The sequence below is a fragment of the Artemia franciscana genome, chromosome 21 (genome assembly GCF_032884065.1).
Source record: "Artemia franciscana chromosome 21, ASM3288406v1, whole genome shotgun sequence".
Taxonomy (NCBI): domain Eukaryota; kingdom Metazoa; phylum Arthropoda; class Branchiopoda; order Anostraca; family Artemiidae; genus Artemia; species Artemia franciscana.
The window spans coordinates 31,459,263-31,475,799 of record NC_088883.1 but is presented as its reverse complement, the minus strand read 5'-3'; the positions used below and the strand labels follow the sequence as shown (position 1 = coordinate 31,475,799).

Here is a 16,537-nt window from a genome sequence, read left to right as displayed (position 1 = left end):
AGGAAGTTACAATAGTCCCAAATTATGCAATAGGCTGGGAAGGATACATCACGGTACAAGTGATAAATCGTATCATATGATAATGATAAATCGTATCACGTATCAATCGTATCGTATCAATATCGTATCAATATCAATATATCGTATCGTATCAATGATAAATCGTATCACGGTACAATCGTATCAATGATAAATCGTATCGCCCAACTATATTTCCCATCTATTCTGTCACTTCTATTTGTTCCAGCTACGATGAAAGAAACTAACGAAAAGAATGGTTCTATAATGCGTCAATGAATGAACGACTTGAGAGGTAGGGCGTTTTTTTAACCGTGATACTATTTTTAACCGTCACTATTTTAACCGTGAATATTCACTCTTGACATATATCAATTTTATCTCATTTTATTTTATTAACTTTGAAGCAGCTTGTTCTGTGTCTTTTTTTTTTTTTTTTTTTTTTTTTTTTTTTTTTTTTTTTTTTTTTTTTTTTTTTTTTTTTTTTTTTTTTTTTTTTTTTGTCATGACACGGTCATGGTAAGTCCAGCTGTTGTAGGGAATAAACATATTCTATTCTATATTATAGTCAGCCAATTTCAACTAATCTAGTCTAAAACGTCATAATCGGCCTAAAACGTTATTTCTTTAACCCAACAGCACGTTTTTGGGCTAAAAGCCCCTATGGGACCTATAATTTGTTACGGTTAATTATTGAGGTAAACGAAACGACATTCCCAGGTGAATATGCAATAGGCTGGGAAGGATAGATCACGGTATCAAACAGTGCAAAGGGGTTGTCCCCTCCTCGACGCCTCGCTCTTTACGCTAAAGTTTTTTTTTATTGTTTTAAAAGTAGAGTTGTGAGCAAGAGTCAAACTTTAGCGTAAAGAGCGAGGCGTCGAAGAGAGGACAATCCCTTTCATATACGGAACAATTTCTGTTTGTTTTAAGTTTTAATGTCGCTCCTTATTTTCAGTTGAAAAAACTTGTTTTTTTTTGTTTGTTTTTTTTAATAAGTGATAAATCGTATCTCGGGTTTAATATCATGTAATCGTAAATTAGTGGCGGCGTTACTACGTTATTTTATTATATGAACGTTTAACCTTGACTATTCCGTCATCAAAACCTATTTGCTCTAGATTCTTTGCCCAAAGCAAAAATTTAGTTTTTTTTTTTTATTCTGGGCATAGCTGATATGTTTTTTCTCGGGCATGAACATGTGGGACTTCGTTAACCCGGGGTCATTTTCCTAATTTCTTATTCGTTTTCTTTGATGCTGGTTTTTCTCATTGTAAGTTCTAAAGAACAATGAAATCATAATGAAAAGCTCAAATTACTTTTTTGCATTTTAACTATATCACCTTTGGTGAATACATTTGTTTATTCAAATGTTCCTTTTCAACTCTTGCATAGATCTTATTATCCTTTTCCTGAAACTTATTTTATAGTTATTTGAAATTCGGGTGCGTAATCTACCAATATCACAATAAAGCCGATTTTTGCCATTATACAAAAGATTTGCACTCATGTCCGACGTGCGGCCGTGTTTTAATAGCACTAAATTATCCTATACAAATTGATGTTTTGGCTAAATAAAAAAGGATTTTTGGGGAAAATAAAAAATATAAAACTATATTCAAAAGTTGCTTTTCAACATTTACTTAAATCTCATAGGCTGGCACGTACGCAGGGGGGGGCCTCCCCCCCGAAATTTTGTGAAATTTTTAATTTCCCCATGGTTTCTTGGTATTTCTGGCAAAAGTAGGACATTTATTAAGAATCTAGATACATGTGTGAAGCCTTTTTTGGGGGATTTTACAGCATGCATATATCCGGTCAAGTCACTGCCCAATTATTAACCCATTTCCTGTCTAACTTTTTACCCTCTTAGAAGTAATTAGCAATTGTACTGTTTTTTTGGTTTTTTTTTGTAAAAAGAGTTTGCTTTCCACAGCAAAATAGAATTATTTTTTGAAATTAGGGCGTTTACCCCCCCCCCCCCTTTTCAGGATAAAGTACAGCTTTTAATGGATAAATTTTGGAAACTATCATTTTTTCATTAAAATCTACATTTTTGCAATAAAAGAACTACCCCCCACAGCACCCATATTGCACTGTTAACCCTAAAATTTCCCTGTCAGTGGGATATAATAGATTAATCACTGGTTCTAAATCGCTATGAACATAACCTGAGCCTAAAACGTACTTTTGAGGCTTCAGTCTTCTTCCTCTCAACCATTACAATACTACAGATTAAAGTTAATCTGTATTTTCCGATATACGGGCTTTTTGCATTACTAAATAAAAAAAATGTTACTTTATACCTGCTGTTTCGAAGGTTTTGCCCCCCCCACCCCAGAAAAAAAAAATTCTGCGTACGTGCCTGCTCATAGGCTATTGTCTGAAACTCTTTTCTTCAATTAAATGGTATGTAGTTATCCCATCTACTAATGTCGTCTAAAGAAAAAGAAAAAAAAGAAAAAGAACTAAAGAAAAAAAAAGTGTTACTTTATACCTGCTGTTTAAAGGGTTTTGCCCCCCCCCCCCAGAAAAAAAAATTATGCGTACGTGCCTGCTCATAGGCTATTGCCTGAAACTCTTTTCTTCAATTAAATGGTATGTAGTTATCCCATCTACTAATGTCGTCGGAAGACTTATTTTAACCGTCGTTCGAAATGTCGACTCGTGTCCAGAATATAGTCTAGTTGGCAAAAGCAAAAAAAAAATATATTACCATCTTCGCCAGTAGTGACAGTAACACGGTCTGACTGGTCAGACGCAGACTTTCGACTGTATGCTCTTACATAAAACGTATAATTAGTGTAGGGTCTAAGCTTTTCAATTTTGCATGTGACATTGGCTGAAAGATCCTGTAGCTCATCCCCGCCATCTGAAATAAAGAAATAATTCTTAAACAACCAGACACAGAGCACCGGCATCCCCACAGAAAAACAAACAGATACTACTAATAATAACTGTAGAGAAAAACGGTTAAGGCATATACGGGAATATTACAGCGAATGATAAACAAAATAATACTAGTAAAAAAGGAAAAATAAATTAGGGACATCATGAAATGGGGTCATTGTACTAACCTGGATAATAAAATGTCAATTGCGCCCAAAGAGTAGTTTAACTTATAAGAGTGAGAACTGGCAATAGTGTTGACAAAAAGAAACATCATTGCCATCTAGCGTTTGGCAACACCTGGCATTTTTTAAGGCTTTGTAATTATTTTTATGTTAGGAATGAGATCAAACGCTTCTAATCCCCCAATTCCAACAATTACAGTAATCAAATTAATTTTTCTTAATATCACAATAAGAAAGAGTTTAGTGTCGCTAAACGTTAGATGGCGTTGATAGTTATGTGTCGACACTAGCAACCCACTCTATAAATGGCCCATATTCTTTGAATGGTGCCTATAATATGTGCCCCTTACAATTTTAGCAACCCCTACTATTGAACTAGGAATTACTTTTTCCTCAAGGAGCTTTTACAAAATTGATTCCACTACCCTCTAGTGTTTAATCAGTACAGCTAAGCAATAAATATTAAGATGTCACTGAGCTAAAATGTTTTTAACGCGTAATGGCTTACACTGTAGAACAGAAATCTTTTTCATTTTCCATATTTATTGTCATTATAAGAGGAGGATAACTAAGGTAAAAGAAGGGTAAGAGACAAAATATTTTTTTATTTCAGAATAAAAATATAAATTTTGTATTTCAACAGTATAAATAAATTTTGTTTTTCAGCTACTACGAAAGGAGATTTGAAATGGGGCTGTAATCTTGGATCCACACAGCTGAGGACAGATAGGCTACTCATTTCGTGGAAGTCTTAAATAGACAACGACCTTGTCGTCCAACAGTGCCCAATATACGGATATCATCCCCCCAACCCCCAGTGTTGCAATAGTAATAGCAGTAAAAAATAACTGAAAAATGGAGACATGGGATTCGATGGGATAAAGGCAGAAATGTTGAAGACGTCACTTCGACCATACATATGAACTGCTCTCCAAGGGGCCATCTGGAATGGAAAAAATGGGGAAGGACTTTTTTGGAAAAAGAATTCTAAAATATTATACCACAGGTTTATTGGTAAAACTCTTCAAAAAGGGCGATGCACTATCTTGTGATAGTGTGAGGTCAAATTAACGACAGCACCGACTAACATACTAGCCATATTCATATTATAACAACCAAACAAAGCCCTAGATTTACGCCTCAAAGAACAGCTAAACAGGTTCAACCATAAACTGATCTGACTTTCCTTCTCAGACCGATGGTGGCCCAGAGAATAGAGCAAGCTGCTATACCTGATCATCATTGTTTACGAAAATGCACTTGATTCTATTAGACGACTAATTTCATGGGAGGTTTGGAGACGCTATCTGATAAACTAGTCAAAATGGTAATGTCGCTTTATGAAAATCGTGAATACTGCACACTGGATATACTTAAATATGTTTATTTGAGATAATACCATGCACCAAAACAGGATGTGTCACATCCACGTTCCTGGCTGTCATTGTAACAGACCATATTCGACGGCAGTCTATAGGCTTTGGAATGAAGATTAGCCACCAACACATCTCTGATCTAGAACAGATAATGTTGTTCTTCTTAAGGAAGTGAAACAGCGACTGCAGGTGCTATTCGACGCCACAAAGAAAAGACAGAGGAAGGATTGTAGGACCATAGTATTCACTGCAATAAACTTTAGTAAGATGAAGATCATTTCCATGCGGGACTCATCGCCGACACTCAAATGCAAACGTAAAGTAGCTGACCAGGTCAAAAAGTTTAAGTTTATAGAGTTCAGTTGAATTTGAGGATACAATAGCCAACAAGACCAAAAGTAGAATTGGACAAGCGATGTAGACTGTTAAAAATTTGAAAACAGTTTAGTGCAATGATAAATATATGCGCTTGAAGCTTAACCTCTTCGACACCAATATACTCTATGCTAGCAAATGCTGGAAAATAAACGTCAATTTGAAGAAGCATGGCCCAGCCTTTGAGAATACGTGCCTTAGAACAGTCCTGAACATATTGAAACAGGAAAAGATCACCAGTAAAAAAGTCCGCCGACAAACCTGTCAGGAATAGATTACTGACAATCTGAAGCGCAAAAGATGAGCTTGCCTTGATCACGTCTTTCGCATGCTAGATGATTGACTCCCAAGCACAGTAATTGAGCAGGTGTCCGAGGTGAAGCGCAGAAGGGGTCAGCCAGCAAATAGCCTACAACAGCAACACGACCAATGTCTAAATAGTGTGAAGTTGTCTCTTCAACCGCGATCGCAGAACGGCACTGCCGCAACTCAGTTCTGAGATGTCTGGGAAAGCATCGTAAAGACTCTGCGAGCCATTCCTGGTTCTGGAGGATCAAAGGTCAGAAGAGTAAGGTCAATAGCCAGAGGAGGCGATCATGTAAGCTATTTTCAAGTTAGTATTAAAACAGAAGTGTTTTTCAAGCTTCTCTTTGTCAATTGAAATGGTAAAAAAGTATTAATAAAATATAAAAAGCTAAAAACGAAATAAAGATAAACAAAAATAAGTGAATGAAAACAAACCAACCGATTAAGTTAATCAGATAAACTGCAATAGATATACTAATAAAACTCTAAAATTTCGTAGCCTATACTGAAAAATATACACATATTAAGGTTGAGAAAAAAAAACCAAAAAAAAAAAAAAAAAAAAAAAAAAAAAAAAAAAAAAAAAAAAAAAAAAAAAAAAAAAAAAAAAAAAAAAAACCGTAACATCAGAGGCAACGCAATAGCGTTGCCTATAGCAAAGGCCATACGGCTCCAATGTTTTATTATGTTCAGAGGCACTTCATATTTTTTTTCAGAGGCACTTCGTATGGGAGGGGTTGTCGTATGAACATCAAAGGGGGATCATTTGATTGGAAATTAAAAGTTCTAGTTCATTTTTTTTAGAGTCAAAAGAGATCGGAGGGCAACTAGCCCCAACCAACACCTTCCCCCCCCACGCGCTTTTCTCCAAATGCATTAGATAAAAATTCTGTGAGACATCGATTTTGTAAAAAAAAAAAAAAATAGTTCAAAGGTTAGATAACAAAAACTCCGGTGTCTAAACAACCCCCGAGGGGCCGGGGCAGGCGTTGTAAGTTATGCCATAGGAGTAAATACGGTTCTTATAGAAGGAATGATCGTATAAACTTTAGAGAGGGCCCATTTGATTGGAAATTAAAAGTTCTAGTTCACTTTTTCATAGGCAAAAGAGATCGGAGGGCAACCCCATCTACGCCCTTTTTCCCCAAATCAATCTGATAAAAATATTGAGATGACCATTTAGTTAAAAATAGTTCAAACATCAGATATTAAAACTCCGGGGTCGATACAACCTCTCAGGGCCCGGGGACAGGCGTTGTAAGTTCTACTTACAACGGGGGCATGGTTCTTACACAGGGGATGCTAGTATGAACTTCAGAGAGGGCTCATTTGATTGAAAATTGTAATTTCTAGTTCACTTTTAAAGAGTCGAAAGAGATCCAAGGGAAATTAGCCCCCCCCCCCCCCAACAAGCCCTTTTTTCTCCAAACCTGTCCGATAAAAGTTTTGAGAAAGGCATTTTGTTAAAAATAATTCATACATCAGATATTAAAACTCCGGGGTCGACAAAACCCCTCAGGGCCCGGGACAGGCGTTGTAAGTTATACCCTAGAGCATATATAGTTCTTACGGAAGTGGGGCTCGTATAAACTTCAGAGAGAGCTGAATTGATTAGAAATCAAAAGTGCAAATTCTCTTTGTAAGAGTCAAAAGTGATCAGAGGGCAGTTAGCCTCCTCCCCGCCCTCTTTTCCCAAATGCATCAGATAAAAAATTCGAGATAGCCATTTTTTTATAAACTGTCCAAAGATCAGGTGACAAAAACTCCGGTGTCGACACAGCCCCTTAGGGCCTGGGGGCAGGCGTTGTAAGTTATACCCGAGGGTATATGCGGCTCTTATGAAAGGGATGCTCCTATAAACTTCAGAGGGGAAATTGATTGTAAATTGAAAGTTCTAGTTCACTTTTTAAGGGTCAAAAGTGATCGGAGGGCAGCTAGCCCCCCTCCCCACGCCCTTTTCCCGCAAATACACCAGATAAAATTAGGAGATTGCCATTTTATAAAAAATAGTTAAAAAATCAGATAAAAAAAAAACTCTGGTGTCAACACAACTCGTTCTAATTCACTTTTAAGAGTCAAAAGATATCCGAGAGCAACTAGACACCCCCCCCTCCCGCCCTTTTTCCCCAAACCTATCCGATAAAAATTTTGAGGTAGCCATTTTGTCAAAAATAGTTAAAAGGTCGAAAAAAAAAACTCTGGTGTCAACACAACCCCCCAGAGCCTGGGGAAAGGCGTTGTAAGTTAAGCCAGTGTGGTATATATGGTTCTTATCGAAGAGATGCTCGTATAAACTACAGAAGGTATATATGATTGGAAATTGAAAGTCCTAATTCACCTTTAAGAGTCGAAAAAGATCCGAAGGCAACTAGCCCCCCCCCCCCTTTTTTCCCCAAACACATCCGATATAAATTTTGAGATGGTCATTTAGTTAAAAACAGTTCAAACACCAGATATTAAAAACTCCGGGGTTGACACAACCTCTCAGGGCGCTTTACAGAGAAAGAATGATAATACAAACATTTTTTTTTGCACTTAATATTGAAAATAAACATCAAAATTACAGTGAAATGTTGAACTGAGGAGCTTTCAGCAATTAATATAGTTATACATCGAATATTCAGTTTAATTTATTAGTTCTTTTTTAGATTGCTAAAGACAAATATAGTTTCACTACAAACAAGAGTTTGGATACTACCCCCTTCCTTAACTGTAAAAACACAAAGCCTACTGAGTCATTGCCCCTTCACTGAAAACGAATTATATTACAAACATTTACAGTTTTAGTTTTTCAAATAAAACATATAGCTTTCCAAATAAAGTGGACCAAAAGAAAGCAACTACAACCTACCCGTTGGCATATAATGAACAGTGAAAGCTTTAATTTCATCGGCTGGTATATTTTTGGGACGTTGCCAGGACAGAAGAACCTGAGTCGATGAAATAGCAGTGGCCTTCAAGTTGAAGGGAGGATCTGGTCGACCTTGCGATGCGTTCACCAAAATACGAGCAGAAGCACTTGTGTATCCAGCACGACTTTCAGCAACACACTTAAAACAGAAAAAGAAAAAACTTAAATTTTTGGTAAAATTCGAAATGAAGAGAAAGGTAAAACTTATCAAAATTGGATTTTTGGCAATCCAACATGCAAAGATAGGGTATAAAAACTGCTCGCGTCACTTACAGCGTATCGTCTGAAGAGTATACTATAAAAAAAGAAAATTGCAAAGAAATTCAGAATTTGATATAAATAATCTACAATGTAGCAGCATTAGAGCAGAAACTTCTCTGTAAATAATAAGTAATCAACATTTTCAATTTCAAGAATTTTTGTAGTTAAAATCGTGTTTCCATAGGCCTGGTTTAAGTCAGGAAATTCTTGGTAGGTCAATTAGGCTTGTTGACTTTAAGCTAGTAGTTCACCGACCGGGAGACCAGTCGGTGAATTAGGCGAGAATTAGGCGAGTTGCCGTCGGATAATGGTAATGAGACATTCCTGGAGACATTAGGATATGAGTTCAAACAAAAATTGCCCGCGGTAAGATTGGAACCTGCGACCTTCAGAGTAACATTCCATAACGCTTCACCTTGTGAACTCTCTCCTTTGTTTTTTGTTTGTTTGTTGTTATTTGTTTGTTGTTATTTTTTTTGTTGTTTTTTTACTGTTAATTTACAACTTACATTACCCTATACAATATACAAAGCATTAGTCACATCTTCAACTTCCAGGAACAAAATACTTAAAATATTCACCAAGCCAAGCAATATCGCTGCATCGCGACTATATTGCTGCAGTCCAGGCTAAGTGGGACAAGGGACTGTTTTACTTTTTCCAATAGTGCCCCTACAAACCCTACTCCTACTTCAGTTGACAGAAGGAGTAGAATCATCAAACAGACATGTAGGGGTAGGACTAGGCAAAAGAAAGCAATTGAAAAAAAAAATGTGAGTTATGATCCTTAGCTGAAATATCGACTAGATGAAATATATCTATAATGGTTGATTACACTCAAAAAAAGATTATTACGAATGCAGTAGATGACGTATTTTAACCATTTTTTTTTTAATTTTACTAGTTGTTATTTCTTAAAGCTTTATACCATATACAAACAAGAGCTAAGAGCTCATATGGTACTTGTGACGAGAGATCAGGCCCAGTCCCGTTATTTCGATCACGCATCTAGAACTTGTGCTTATTCTCTAACTCAGCAAAGCACTAGAAATCCCCCCAACTCCCCCAAAGAGATTGGATCTGGTCCGGTTATGTCAATTACATATCTAGAACTTGTGCTTATTCTTCCTATCAAGTTTCATCACGATCTCTGCACTCTAAGCGTTTTCCAAGATTTCGGGTTTCCCCTCCCCCCCCCCCAATGTCCCTGGGTCCGATCCGAATTGAAAATAAAACATCTGAGATATGATATCTTTCTATATATCAAGTTTCATTAAGATCCGATCACCCATTCGTGAGATAAACATACCTTAATCTACACGATTTGGACCTAAATGGAATCTTCTTTATGTAAAAACTGGGGTGGTCCAGAATTCGAACATGGAACCTCTCGCACCCTAAGCGAGAGTCATACCGCTAGCAGTAAGCCATACTTGAGAACAACAATCATTTGTTTTTATCAGCAAATAAAATTCTTCTCAGCTATCTCGTTCGCTCGCCCCCCCCCCCCGCCGATGGTCAAATTGGGGAAGCAACTATTCCTAATTTAATCTGGTCTGGTCCCTCATACGCCTGCCAACTTTCATCGTCCTAGCTTATCTGGAAGTGTCCGAACTAGCAAAACCGGGACCGAAAGACAGACAGACAGACAGAAATTGCGATCGCTATATGTCACTTGGTAAATACCAAGTGCCATAAAAATTACATAGGCAGTTGATGTTATATTCAGCTATACTACTTTTATTTTAATAACTGTTGTTGCTTTTAATAATTCTTTGTTGCTTGTTTGTATTTTCTACGCGCTATTACTGCTACTGCAATACTCAGCTAATTTTTTCAAGTAGTATTTATCAATGATCGGGGGAAGATTTTACAGCCCTCTCCACCAATTTGGGTTTCAATGCAGCACCGGAATGAATTGAGATTTTAAAAAAGCAGTTGCTGCTTCATTAATGGGTGCCAATTCTTCTGGTTTTCTCACTTGGGGTCTAGAGGACGGGAAGTAAAGCTTTTCAGACAAATAAATACAAATAGCATATATGTAGGAAAGCTTGAATTTTCGATCAGTTCAGCCAAATTTCGACTTGGTTCTTTCGACTTAGTTCTGGTTCTATTGACTTGGTTCTGTCGAATTTCCGTGCAAGAATAGTGGGCAAACATTTGGATTTTATTTGCGTTTAGCTTTTTAGAGAAAAAAAATCTCCAACCGAAAAAACTGTGTTCAAAATCAAAGGAAGCTTGTAGTATATATGTTCTGTCTATAGGTTAGGTTAGATTATGATAGTTTAGGTTAGTTTAGGTTAAATTTGATAGTAAGTATCAGAAATGTTTTAAAAACCTAACCTAAACTAAACTTGATCTAACTTAAAGGTCATCATCAAACCTTTCATTAAATTGAAAAGGTTGACTGGCAACGCTGGCTAAATCCAAGGGGAAAAAGATATTTCGGATATTCACCGGTGAATTTCCGAAATTCACAAATTTCGAAAATTCACGAATTCATTCTGAAAACTTCATGCCCTTTTGCTTTCGATAGGACACCAGTGACAATCCGAATATGGATGTCGCTTTTTCGTTTTCGTTAGGCAAAATATATTGTCTTCGTCAGAACTTCACTTCTTAACGTAAAAAGTTTGAAAAAGTTCGATTTTTGTTTCCAAGATCGAAAATCTTGATGGAGCAAAGAGATGGAGAAAAAGCAATTACAAATTGAAGTTTTTAGTACCAATACAGACCATGTCCAGTAGCTTTCAATATGTAATCACCCAAAAGCATAATGATTAAAATTTAATTACTTGATTCACTTAGTTACTAATTACTTGAACGGTTACAAATAATTGAATAGTTTTATCACCAATTCCCCACTATCCACATTGTATGATAATTTTCTGCCAAGACCTAAGAAAACCAAAATGAAGCAAAATATACTGTTACTCTTAAAAGTAATAAGAAATTTGAGTTACTGGTGCTTTAACTAACTGGTTTTTAAATTAATATTGGCGCTGTAAGTACTGGTACAAACCTATGTTATTGCTTTAACTAACCTGATATAATCCAGAATCAGCGGTGATACTATTTGACAGCACCAATTCAGAAGTAGCTCCCTCATTTTTTGTACGCTGTTTAATCCGACCACCAATATTCACTGGGTTACCATCCTGAAAATTAAGAATGAAATTCTTGTTACTATATACTTTTTTTTATCAGAAGGCCACTGTCAAGGTCTGAAAACTAAAATAATATTAAAGGTAACGAGGAATCCAAAAAGAGGACGAATTGAATCATAAATAAGGGCGTGTCATTCCCCCCCTCCAACTCCCCCCAATGTCACCGGATCTGGTCTGGATTTAAAATGAGAGTTCTAAAGCACAAGATCCTTCTAAATATCAAATTTCATTAAGATTTGATCACCCGTTCGTAAGTTAAAAATAGCTCATTTTTTCTAGTTTTTCCAAATTCCTCCCTCCTCCTCCCCCCTCCTCCCAACTCCACCAAAGAGAGCGGATCCAGTCCGGTTATGTCAGTCACATATCTTGGACTTGTGCTTATTCTTCCCACCAAGTTTCACCCCGATCTCTCAGCTTTAAGTGTTTTCCAAGATTTACGGCCCCCCCCCGATGACACTGGATCCGGTAGAGATTCAAAATAAGATATCTGATTTACGAGGTCCTTCAAAATATGAAATTTCATTAAGATCCGATTACTCTTTCGTAAGTTAAAAATACCTCATTTTTTCTAGTTTTCCAGAATTACCCCCCCCCCAAGTCCCCCAAAGAGAGCGGATCCTTTCCGGTTATGTCAATCATGTGTCTAGGACTTGTACTTATTTTTCCCACCAAGTTTCGTCCCGATCCTTCCACTCTAAGCGTTTTCCAAGATTTTAGGTCCTCCCCCCCAACTCCCCCCAATGTCACCAGATCCGGTCAGGATTTAAAATAAGAGCTCTGAGACACGATTTCCTTCCAAATATTAAATTTCATTGAGACCCGATCACCTGTTCGTAAGTTAAAAATGCCTCATTTTTTCTAATTTTCCCGGTTTACCATCCCCTCACTCCCCCCCCCCCCCAAATGATCGAATCGGGAAAAGACAATTTTTAATTTAATGTGGTCTGGTTCCTGATACGCCTGCCAAATTTCGTCGTCCTTGCTTACCTGGAAGTAAATAATGACCACACTGCCTTTCCATAATACAAATACAGAAGAGAGAATAATGAGGACTTTTTTCCCCAAGACAGTGAACGAATAAACTAGCAAAACCGGGACAGACAGATCGACCGACCGACAGAATTTGCGATCGCTATATATCACTTGGTGGATACCAAGTGCCATAAAAAGCGAGTTTGCATTCTATATGTAACTTAATAAGTTATACATATTATATATGCAAAAGCTAAACCATTAATTCCTTGGTTGTATTAACGAGCGAAATTAGCGCAGAAAGACGATGGAGAGGGCTCCAAATCGTATATGTACTAGCTTTGCTCACAAAAAAAAATGGAAGAAATTTAGCAGACAAATTATAATTTTACAATCCAGTAGATGGATACTGACCCCAATCTTAAATCTGAACTCGGCAATTTTATAATTGGATTGATATCACAGAGACTTCAAAGTTTTATTGAAGGCCAAATAGGCAGTAAATTATGGTATATAATTTTGTCTTTTATAGCCCCAAAATATCTCGACAATCGACACTTCTTAGTTTTATTGATCACCGAAAATAATTTGGTGTCACCAAACTAAATCAAGTTCCAACATCCACTACGGAGAAGATGCTAGTGTAGCCTGTATTTAACATCTATAACTATATTCACATTAGGCATAACTAAGATGCATATGACTATAAAAAAAAGTCATATGCATGTTGGTTATAGCCTACCTTATGTGAATATACGTATAAATGTTAAATATACCCTATCAAACAGTTCGTGGTAACGAACTGTAGTAAGGAGCGACCCGGCTCAATAGTAACCAAAACTCTAAAAATTGAATTTTGATATAAATAGCTGCATCAAAATAATCGCATTTTAATGCTGATTTTAAATATATATGTTTCATCAAGTTTAGTCTTACCCATCAAAAGTTACGAGCCTGAGAAAATTTGCATTGTTTAAGAAAATAGGGGGAAACACCCCCTAAAAGTCGTAGAATCTTAACGAAAATGACACCATCAGATTCAGCGTATCAGAGAACCCTACTGTAGAAGTTTCAAGCACCTATCTACAAAAATGTGGAATTTTGTATTTTTTGCCAGAAGACAAATCACGGGTGCGTGTTTATTTGTTTTTTTTTTTTTCAGGGGTCATCGTATCGACCAAGTGGTCCTAGAATGTCGCAAGAGGGCTCATTCTAACGGAAATGAAAAGTTCTAGTGCCCTTTTTAAGTGACCAAAAAAATTGGAGGGCATCTAGGCCCCCTCCCACGCTCATTTTTCCCCAAAGTCAACGGATCAAAATTTTGAGATAGCCATTTTGTTCCGCATAGTCGGAAACCATAATAACTATGTCTTTGGGGATGACTTACCCCCCCCCCCCCACAGTCCCTGGAGGAGGGGCTGCAAGTTACAAAGTTTGACAAATGTTTACATACAGTAATGGTTACTGGGAAGTGTACCGACGTTATCAGGGGGATTTTTCGGTTTGGGTGTGGGGTTCAAGGGAGGGGGCTATATGGGAGGATCTTTCCTTGGAGGAATCTTTCATGGGGGAAGAGAAATTCAATGAAAAGGGCGCAGGATTTTCTAGCATTACTATTAAAAAAAAATGAAAATATAACCATGAAAAAGTTTTTTCAATTGAAAGTAAGGAGAAGCATTAAAACTTAAAACGAACAGAGATTATTACGCATATGAGGGGTTCTAAAAATACTTTAGCATAAAGAACGAGGTATTTAGGAGGAGATAAATACTTCGCTCTTTATGCTAAAAAAATTTTAAGTAATTTCAACTATTTATTCTACGGCCTTTCTGATTCAGGGGTCATTCTTAAAGAATTGGGACAAAACAAGATTTAGTGTGAAGAGCGAGATATTAACGAGGATACCAACCCCCTCATGTGTATAATCAAAAGTATAAAAATATAAAAGTTTGTTATGTATGTTAATTCTTAAGTTACGTATATTTTTTACTAATAAAAACGTTCGTTAAAAATTAAAAGACCTAGTTGCCTTTTTAAGTAACCGAAAAATTGGAGGGCAACTAGGCCTCCTTCCCCACCCCTTATTTCTCAAAATTATCTGATCAAAACTAAGAGAAAGCCATTTAGCCAAAAAAAGAATTAATATGCAAATTTCATTTTAATAATTTATGTACGGAGAGCCAAAATCAGACATGCATTAATTCAAAAACTTTCAGAAATTAATAAAAAAAACAAGTTTTTTGAAATGAAAGTAAGGAGCGACATTAAAAAGAACAGAAATTACCCCGTATATGAAAGGGGCTTTTCCTCCTCGACACCCCGCTCCTTGCGCTAAAGTTTGATTCTTTCTCGGAACTCTACTTTTTAAAACAATAAAAAACTTTAGCGTAAAGAGCGGGGTGTCGAGGAGGAAAAGCCCCTTTCATACACGGGGTAATTTCTGTTCGTTTTAATTTTTAATGTCGCTCCTTACTTTCATTTCAAAGAAATTGTTTTTTTTTTTATTTAATTTAAAACAACAGCCATGCATATGACTGTTGTTTAGTTTCTTAAAATGACAACTTCACAAAAAAAACTGAATTATCAGACTATGCAGAAAACTTTGATTTTGCTGAAATTGATGGATTTAGTTCTTAAAACACATTCATTTAACCAAATAATAATGACAAAACAATAAAAAATTTGACACTAAACATTTTCAAATATATGAGTGATTTTTATGAGGGAAATGCATTTCGTTACGACCGTCTTCATTACTAGACAGACACGTACGCGGTATTTTTTTTTTGGGGGGGGGGATGTTTTAGAGAGAGGCAAAACTTGAACAATCCAAAAAATAGGCGAGTTAAATGAATTCGCTTATTTTTTCACCTATTTATAATTGAGAATTACAGAAACAATCGTAACAAATCCATGGGGGGGGGTACACGCTCAGAGACCTGCCCTCCAACTTGCGTACCTGGAACCAGGCATAGTTGCCTCCTCACATGCAAGAGACACCTTTTTTCTAGCTATCTGCTGGACGACAGGTAAGGGGGAGGGGAGTAATTACAGTTTTGCACATAAGTTGAAAAGAGGAATGTGGAAAGAAACAGGTATTTATGGCATTTTAGGTAAAAGTACTCTTTATTTAGCGCATTCTGCTTTTCTAGGTACACTTCCACTGCTCTGCAGCAACTTTTTTCACGGACAGGCTCAGGTAGGAGCTCTTCTTCTTACAAAGTTCTTCTCGAAGATTTATTTTACCCAAACGATCATCCACAGCAGCCCAGAAGTCTCGTGTTTATCAATCAATTCTACTATGGAACTCCATCCCTCCGGAAGTCCCTCTATTTCTTTCTGCAAAGGCACTATTTCGTCGGGTCTTTCCAGTTAAGTAATTTATCTCTCTCTCCCTTGTTTTTATTTTTCCTGTTTTGTCTTTTCCTATTGTTTCTCCTTTTTGGAATTCTTTCCCAACCGATATTTCTCTCTCCTATTATTTTTACAATTGTTTTCAGGAATTTTCTTAACTTTTAAAGTCCTTGTTTATTTGTCTTTTTTTCTGATGTTCTAATGTCAACTTCGTCTTTCCTGTTTCTCTACTTTCTTGGTTTCTACTTATTTCTATTATTATAATTACTACAGTTTTTTGTTTTCTTTTTTTTCTTTTTTTACTGTATGCTAGTGTTTATTCTCATTCATCTTTATTTGATACGTACTGTTTGATTTAGGGTATTATTTATGGTTTTTTTAGTGTTCTATTATTGTGTTGCATGGCCCATAACAAGCAAAGCTTCTTGGACCAAATAACATTTTTACTTTTGTGATAGTGTTTTAGCATCAATAAAATGACTGATTGACAGATCCTTTTTAAGTTAAAAAAAAATTTATGTGAAACCAAGGCCAGTTCAATCAATTAAATACAAGAAAAAGTTTTATTCTTAATTATTACCTGAATAACCTCCCCCCCCCCCCTGGACACTCCTAGTTCCGTCAACTCTTTAGCGTTTTAGCTTTGCAACCATAATCTTCCTCTAATCCAAAATCTTATTCAATTGGGTGATGGCTGATCTGGGTGTTAGTAGCTAATATTTG

General features: G+C 36.5%; 1 protein-coding gene across 2 annotated transcripts in view; it reads right to left on the bottom strand.

The window, feature by feature from the left end:
- LOC136040887 (protogenin B-like) overlaps window positions 1–16,537 on the bottom strand; it is a 148,009-nt gene that overhangs the window by 45,718 nt on the left and 85,754 nt on the right. For both annotated transcript variants that reach the window (XM_065725295.1, XM_065725297.1), the window contains exons 9-11: window positions 11,366–11,479; window positions 8,001–8,199; window positions 2,735–2,890 (exon numbers count right to left, since the gene is read on the bottom strand). In XM_065725295.1, the coding sequence (XP_065581367.1) occupies window positions 2,735–2,890; window positions 8,001–8,199; window positions 11,366–11,479 (469 nt within the window). The remainder of the gene's footprint in view (window positions 1–2,734; window positions 2,891–8,000; window positions 8,200–11,365; window positions 11,480–16,537) is intronic.